Below are 8,641 nucleotides of genomic sequence, written 5' to 3'. Positions count from 1 at the left end.
AGCTCCATCTATGGTAACAATTTTTTGGATTTTTTTGCAAAGTGAATTTTTGGAGGATGGATGGAGTGGAGCTTTGGTATCAAAAATTCCGGGGATTCAAAAGTTCAAAATGAGCAAATTTTCTTAGAAGTTGCACATCTTTAAATATGTTGCCGATGTATCCATTGGTTGCATACATCTCCACATTGCATACATGCATACATGCTTCCCTTTAAATCCATTTTTGACAGCGCCCCTTGCACGGATGAAGTCCAGTGCAAATTCGCTTCGGAGTTCATTCGCCTAGCTCGCAGCATTCATTTTTGGTCTGAACCAATGCTGCCATATCTGTTTCTTAAAAGTAGCCATCAATCCGCATTTCCAAAACAAATACCTTTACATTATAATTATGTCCCAAAAGAACACAATCATCCAAAATTGCTAAGTACCCAGATTGTCGGAAACAGATTTCATCCAGTTTTGAGAGATGGACAATCGACATAATTTCTTTAAATATGTGTTCATTCTGTTCTGTTTTTTTAAGATACAGTATGACTCTTTTCTTGTCACCAGTTAACATGCTTTCGCAGTATCTCCAAAAGGTATTCATGTCGCCCTTCACGGCATCCTTGATATTGAATACCGAATGACCTTCAATATCCATGCGTCGCATTCTATCTTTGCTAGCTCTCTTTTTTTTAATTATGCAAAAACTCAGTCAAGCGCTGTGAGCCCTTTTAAGGGCCCAATTCCGTAATCTCTATCGTTGTGATGTCTGTACTTATGTCCGGAGCAGCATTTACTGCACCAAAATTTGTAAAGTAGGCCGTATCGGGAACCAAGCCAGAAACAATAAATGAGGCATAAACTGTTCGGTTCACTCCAGCATTATAGTTAAAATCACTGGAAAAGACTGACGCCATGGAACCAACATTGGTTCCGAGATGTATATTTAAAGTCCCATTTGCATTATTGGTGCCATGCAAGTTGATTGTATAGCGTATCAACGCCCGGCCTGCTGTAGTAACATAGAACGTCTTTGTACCACTACCAGTGGTGATAACATCTTTAGTCAACAGTTTGAAAACTTGAATCTTTGGAAACACTTGAGTTGACACCCATGCTTGAGTAGTGCAAACCTGACCATTCAAGTACACGGGCCCATTGCTATACAAATTTCCTCCAGCAACCACATGAGCCCCAACCGCTACACCACCATTCACAACCAAAGCGCCAGTTGTACTCAATAAGGCTGGAGTGGTGCTTTCAACTACAACATTACCTGTATTAGGATAAACGTAAATGCCTTTTGCTCCCTGAGATTGAAGGCGTAAGGCTCCCACATCGTTACGAAGAGTTAAACAATTTTGCCCTCCATCCACTGAACGATTACTTCCATTCATAAAAAGAACGGAAGAACCACCAGATGCAGTTAGATACAAAATCGAACAAGCATTCGTTCCTGTGTCTGTGTTCCTCACCACAAGAGAATGTAATCCACTTACATTATTGTTTCCAATGGTCAAGTCTCCTCCAGCGAAGATGTTTTTGGAGACTCCAATTCCTCCTGCAACCTGAAGTGCACCTGTCATTATAGATGTGGAATCGGTGGTACTTGACACCACTATGCCTCTGTCAAAATAGGCGATTCCGGTTGCTCCATTAAGCACCATACTTCGAATGGATGAATTACTTGACCCGACAAAAAAGTTTAGGTCTACATTGTTGCTACCTGGGAGATAGGATTGTATATAACATATATTCTGAGTTGCATGTGAGAACATGAGGGTATTGGTTTGGCCAACGCTATAGTTAGTATTCTGAATGGTCATTTGTGCACCAGAAACCCATAGTTTCTTAGCGATTCCTGCTCCACCCTTCACTTGAAGTGCTCCAGTGCTGGCTGATGTTGAATCAGTGGTATCATTGGAAGTGATGGTAGCCACCGACAATGGACTAGAAGTTGTGAGAGCATCTTGTTTTGTTGAAATAGTCAATTGCAATGTAGAGACGTTCCCTTGCAATGTAGAGACATTTGCTTGCAGTGTAGAGATGTCTGATGCGTAATCAGGAATGTTTAAAATGCTCTTCACCGTACTCGTGGACTGAAGAACAAACCCTGTGGCATCAGACATAACAAACATTCCACTCGTTGGTGTCAATGAAGAGATAGAATCGAGTAATGGTGAAGCATTTTGTTTCCCTGAAATGTCTACGTCAGTAACACCTAAAATCGCTCTCACTTCTGCTGGACTTTTAACTGTGAAGGAAGTTGCAGAACTTCCTATGATAAATGAATTCGCTGCTGGTACAAGGCCGCTTATAGAATCTAGGAGCGGACTTGATGCCTGTTTTGAAGCAATGGCTGTTCCTACATAACTTTCAGTCGCAACTTTCAGATTATTGGAGTACAGACTTCCTCCACAGTAGAGATTCTTCGATATTCCAACACCTCCTGCAACTTGTAGAGAACCTGTTGTTGCAGATGAGGAATCCGTGGTACATGTCACCTGAGTAATACCAGTATTAGTAATCTTGAAAACATAGCCAATGTTATTAGCACTACAGTTCAAACTGAACCCACCGGCAGACAAAACCCCATCTGCTGAAGAACCTGCGACTCGAAGTCCCCATGTCACATTTGATGCTGTGTTCACCAGGGACATATACGTTGGATTGGCGGCATTGAGAACCGTTAGATAACCATTAGAAGTAACTGAAGCAACACTCAAATTAGTTGATGTAGTGATGTTGTTCTGTTTACCAGAAATAAGTGTATTTACACTAGCATTCGTAGCGATATCAAGGATGCCTTTCATCTGAGATGATGTTACATTCTCGAAAGATGTTCCCCCAGATGAATATAGCCAACTGTCAGGCTGTACCTGTTGGAATTAATTGATTGATTTCATCGAAGTTGCCATGGGACGGTAACTTGAATAACTTAGCGAGTTATTAACTTATCGACAAGACCAAGACGGTTCTAGAAAGCCCTGAATCCGCGCTACAAGCTTGTCGAAACACTTCGTTAGTTAGTTGCTTTATGCGCCCAAAATTAGAGGTCGAAGTCAGGTTGTCATCATGTGATCTGTACTATATTTAGGACCCCGTTTTTCTTTCTGTAATACAACTCTTTCGCTGCTCTTTCGACACAAAGTCCCCAGAGACGTTCTCTAGCGACGGCATAGCTTCTAACATGGCTATCCACCTCTCAGGTGCACCCAGTCTAGTTGTAGGATAACACCTATTTCTCGACTTTCCCCAACAGGTTATGAGCCCTGGTTGCCTGTCAGACAGCTGAGAACAACGCGAATACGAACTACTGAGCGGTGTATTGAAAAAGGAAGCAAAGGATGCCCCTGGACAGAACACCAGCGCAAAAGGGAAAGAGAAAGATGTCTCTTTCTGGTCAGTTTGAGGAGATTGAAGAGCACGCCAGAAGGGAAGCTCAGCAAGCTCAGGACGACGACATCAGTAGTTACCTGGAAGCTCAAGACGAGCCCCAGTACCTCACTCAGGAGTCCTTTTTGGAGTTCAAGGACGAGATGAGGATGTTCAGAAGAGAGCTTCTGAACAATATTCAGGAAGTTTTGAGACAGAGGACCCAAACCCAGCCAGCTAGAGCCGCGGAAACACTTCCTACGATGGTGCAGGAGGTGCCATTCAAACCAGAGCAGAACTTGAGGCATAGGGATGCAGATATCAAGTCAGAAGGCTCTCGGAGCACATTCTCTCATGAGGAAGAGAAGCAGGTGCTAAAGACTTTGAGGGAAGAAGTCCCTCGCTACCATGGTGGTAGCAACACTAATAAGCTGCTAGAGTTTGTGCGCAAACTTGAAGAGTACTTCAGCATAGCAGAACTGCCCCCCAGACTGGAACTGAAGGTTGCCACGTCAAAGCTGAAGGATTCTGCAGAGGTTTTTTGGGGGAACCACCTCACAGAGGTTGAGGAGGATGATCCAAGGCGAATCAGGACTTGGAGTCAGCTGCGGAAGGCTCTGCTTGAGCGCTTCACACCCCCAGATTACCAGAGGAAAACTCTGGAGAGACTTTTCGACATCTCTCAGGACACAGAGAACCTCACCATTGTCGAGTTTATTGACCAGTTCACCAATCTATCCATGCAAACAACGGTGCTGCATGACGAGGTGATGAAGGTATTATTCCTGCGAGGATTGCGCAAGGATTTGAGAGCCAGCATTGAGGCAAATCCATCGAACTTGGACAGCATGGAGACGCTCAAATTGGCTGTTTTGAGACTGGAATACATCAACAACCCACGGGTATTCAACCAGTCAAAGCAAGGGAAGAAAGCTCATGTCAATGCGGCTAAGACGAACCAATATGACGACCAGAAACAGTCCCACAACTCCCAGAGCTATGGAAAGGCGACCAACGGCACCAATGGCAAGAAGCAGACGATGCAGAAGACCTGTTTTACCTGTGGGAACCCAGGCCATCTTGCATACCAATGCGCCATGAAGGAGAAGAGCGGGTCGCAAACCACTGGAACAGCCAAGGGAGACAGTACAGCCAAGCTGGCTGTGGATAAACAAATGGATGGTCATCAGGACGATGCGAAAGCCATTGCTTTGATTAGCAGGAAGCTACCACAGCAATCTTACAGCAAGAAGGTCCAATTTATAGTTGATTCGGGCTGTAGCCAGCATATGAGTCCCCACAAAGAACTCTTTGTCAATCTGAGGCCCATTTCACGACAAATTGTGCTTGCAAATGACGAAGTTATCAATGCAGAAGGCATTGGTACTATCCCCCTGGAGTTGGAGACTCCAGGACAGCAACATCAACGGCAGGTGGTGTTGCAGGACGTCCTGTATGCCCCAGAGTTGGGCTGCAATCTTCTGTCTATCAGAGCCATTATTGACAATGGCATGGACGTCACCTTTTCGCAGTCTGGAGGAGTGGAATTCCATCTAGATAAGCGATTGTTTGCTGCAGGAAACAGGGAAGGGGAGCTTTACAAGCTTGCTGCTTACCCTGGCAGCGCGAGCTGTGACTCCCAAGTGATGGGAGCTGAAGTACAGCATGAAGACCAAGCTTTGGGTTGCCCTGAGAAGCAGGATGGCGGGAAACTGAAGCTGTGGCATCGGCGGTTAGGCCATTTAAGTTATGGCAATTTGAAGACGCTCACCAGTATGGTTGATGGTCTTAATTTTGATGGCAAAGCAGTGGTTGAAGACCAGCTTTGTGATGGATGTCAGAAGGGTAAACAAACACGATTGCCCTTTCCTGAATCACCCAAGAAGAGTTACCAGCTTTTGGAGGTCATATGTAGCGACATATGTGGACCAATACGCACCAAATCGCTTGGTGGAGCCAGATATGTGCTCACATTCTTGGATCTTGGAAGCAGATATAGCAAATGCTTCTATCTCGACTCGAAATCAGCGACGTTGTGCCTAGAAAAGTTCAAGGAATTTAAGGCCTGGATCGAGAATCTGACTGAAAGGACGATCAAGGCATTCAGAACTGATGGCGGCGGTGAGTTTGTGAACCACCAGTTTGATGCCTACCTCAAATCTGAGGGCATCACCCACCAAACTATGATGCACTATACTCCCCAGCAGAATGGAGCTGCTGAGAGATTGAACAGGACTCTGGAGGATAAGGTTCGGTCTATTCTGCACGAGAATAACCTCCCCCAGAAGCTGTGGGCAGAAGTCTGGGAATCTGCCAATTATTTGAGGAATTTGAGCCCGACCAAGGTGCTGCTGGAGAGGAAGATTACCCCCTCTGAGGCCTTGACAGGGGCACACCCTAATGTAGACCATCTGAGAGCAATTGGATGCATTGCCTACATGCAAATACTGAAGCCACTACGAGGGAAACTGGATCCCACATCAGCAAAGTTGATTCTGGTTGGTTATGGGCAAAATTCATGATGTTATTGACTGTGGAATCCCCAGAATGACACTATGTTGGAGTCTAGGGATGTGGCATTTGATGAGGCAGTTAAAGGGCAATCTGACGCATGCTCTGAACTGATGGGTTCACTTCTGGAAGAAGAAGAGCAGGAGTTCCCTGTGGAGGAGATCCTTGCTGAGGATAAACAAGGCGACGAGACATACTACCTTGTCAAATGGAAGGGTTACCCCAGAACTGAGAGTACTTGGGAGCCATTGGAGCATGTCAAGGACACTGTCACACTTGACCTCTGGGAACAGCAGCATTTCCCCAGTGATTTGGAAGGAGAAAACAACGATGTTGACGCCTTCCATGCACACCTAGGAACGCCTTCAGGACCCCCCACCACCACCACCACAGATCTGGAGATGCAGCAAGAAGGTTTCGGCCATGAAGACCCAAAAACACTTAATGGCGCGCTGCGATCACCCCAGAAAGAAGCCTGGATGCAAGCCATGGAGGCTGAATATGCATCACTGGTCGAAAATGGGACGTGGGAAATCATCCCCAGACCCTCTGGAAGGCCTGTAATTGGCAGCAAATGGGTCTATAAAACAAAGCGGAAGACTGACGGCACTGTAGAAAGGCACAAAGCGAGATTTGTAGCCAAAGGGTACAGTCAAATCCATGGATTGGACTATGATGAGACCTTTTCACCCGTCATCTCCTTCCCTGCTCTGTGACTGATCTTTGCCCTGGCAGCAAAGCATGGGCTTTTATTGGATCAAATGGATGTTGCAACAGCATTTCTGAATGGCGAGGTTGATTCAGAGCTGTATGTGGAGCAACCCCTAGGAATTTCAACAGAGCACCCACCAGACAAGTTTGTTTGCTTGTTGAAGAAGGGTCTCTACGGTTTGAAGCAAGCTGGAAGGCTATGGAACCATACCCTGCATGCGTACCTCCTCGAAAACAGCTTTAAACAGCTGGCGCACGAGCCTTGTGTTTACATTTGGCAAGGGGAAGAGGTTCAGGAAGCCAAACCACATGAGAAAGATGAGTGCGCAAACATAAACAAATGGCTCATCATACTGGCGGTTTATGTCGATGATCTGGTTATTGCAACCAAGTCAAAAGAAGACATGAATTGGGTCAAAACGACATTGTCAGCGCGATTTAAGATGCAGGATCTTGGCCCTATCCACCACATCTTGGGTTTAAGGGTAATCAGAGATGAACCGCGCAGCATTCTTTCCCTGGATCAAGCACATTACATTGGTGAAGTGCTCAGAAGATTCAAGATGGAAAACTCGAACCCAGTGTCGACCCCACTGGATACCTCTGTTCGATTTGAGGCTCTTGGGTCAAGGCAACCCATGGTAGATAAATCGAAGTACCGCAGTGCAATAGGCAGCTTGATGTTTGCTGCGATTGCCTCTAGGCCTGACATCAGTACAGCAGTTGGGATACTTGCTAGGCACTGTGAGGCGCCTGGAAACATGCACTGGACGGGCATAAAGAGGATATTTCGGTACCTGCAAAAGACAGCAAGCTACGGGCTTGTTTATCAGCAAAACAGCGACGATCTGGAAGCCTATTCCGATGCAGATTGGGGTGGAGACCTCTCAGATAGGAAGTCAACCTCAGGATGGCTTCTCAAGCTATCAGGCGGCGCTATTGCTTGGAAATCTTCAAAGCAGAGATGCACAGCACTCTCCACAGTTGAGGCAGAGTATATTGCGGCATCAGATTGTGCACGAGAGGTTATTTGGATGAGAAACCTCTTAGCAGAGCTCGGGTTTTTGGAAGTCAAACAAGGCCCTACTGTGCTCAAAATGGATAACAACGGCGCGATGGAACTGGCAAAGAACACCCTGATTTCACAACGGACGAAGCATATTGATATACGCTATCATTTCCTCAGGGAACACATCCAGAGTGGCGAGATTTCAGTTAGAAGATGCCCCACTCAACAGATGACTGCAGATGTTCTTACCAAGGCAATTCCTGCACCGAGGTTTGCCCAGTGTTGTGTAGAACTTGGCGTTCAATCACTGGATGACGCAACAAACAAAAGAGCCTAAGAATAGAATGGAATTTTGGGCGAGGGGAAGTGTTGGAATTAATTGATTGATTTCATCGAAGTTGCCATGGGACGGTAACTTGAATAACTTAGCGAGTTATTAACTTATCGACAAGACCAAGACGGTTCTAGAAAGCCCTGAATCCGCGCTACAAGCTTGTCGAAACACTTCGTTAGTTAGTTGCTTTATGCGCCCAAAATTAGAGGTCGAAGTCAGGTTGTCATCATGTGATCTGTACTATATTTAGGACCCCGTTTTTCTTTCTGTAATACAACTCTTTCGCTGCTCTTTCGACACAAAGTCCCCAGAGACGTTCTCTAGCGACGGCATAGCTTCTAACATGGCTATCCACCTCTCAGGTGCACCCAGTCTAGTTGTAGGATAACATCTATTTCTCGACTTTCCCCAACACCAACACCCCCGCTCGGAGCGCCGGTGCGTTGGCTCTTCAAAGGGGGGATGTAACGACGAGGACGTCTTCGAGAGATCGCGAGTAAGCCCAAATCGGACGCGGGAAGCACGAATCGCGTGACCAACTCCACCGATTGGGTTACCGCGACCGAAAAAACCGGTTCGGAGAATGGCAATTGGCGCATTAGATTTCAGCGTGCCTCGTACAACCTGTGGAGGCCCGAGCCAGTGCGGAAAAGGAAGAGATCAGTACCGCCACCAATAAATCAGTTGCGGTGCAGCGACACCCATTAGTTTAGTTT

General features: G+C 46.1%; 1 protein-coding gene across 1 annotated transcript; it reads right to left on the bottom strand.

The window, feature by feature from the left end:
• Positions 1-716: 716 nt before the first annotated feature.
• SPPG_03315 (uncharacterized protein) lies at positions 717-2,581 on the bottom strand (the record flags this gene model as incomplete). Its single annotated transcript, XM_016751590.1, has 2 exons — positions 717-2,489; positions 2,564-2,581. 2 exons carry the CDS (start codon positions 2,579-2,581, stop codon positions 717-719), a joined length of 1,791 nt encoding a protein of 596 aa, XP_016609556.1.
• Positions 2,582-8,641: the final 6,060 nt, after the last annotated feature.

This window comes from Spizellomyces punctatus, assembly GCF_000182565.1.
Source record: "Spizellomyces punctatus DAOM BR117 chromosome Unknown supercont1.5, whole genome shotgun sequence".
NCBI classification, from domain to species: domain Eukaryota; kingdom Fungi; phylum Chytridiomycota; class Chytridiomycetes; order Spizellomycetales; family Spizellomycetaceae; genus Spizellomyces; species Spizellomyces punctatus.
The sequence above is the reverse complement of the archived record's forward strand: the minus strand, read 5'-3'. Positions and strand labels throughout refer to the sequence as shown.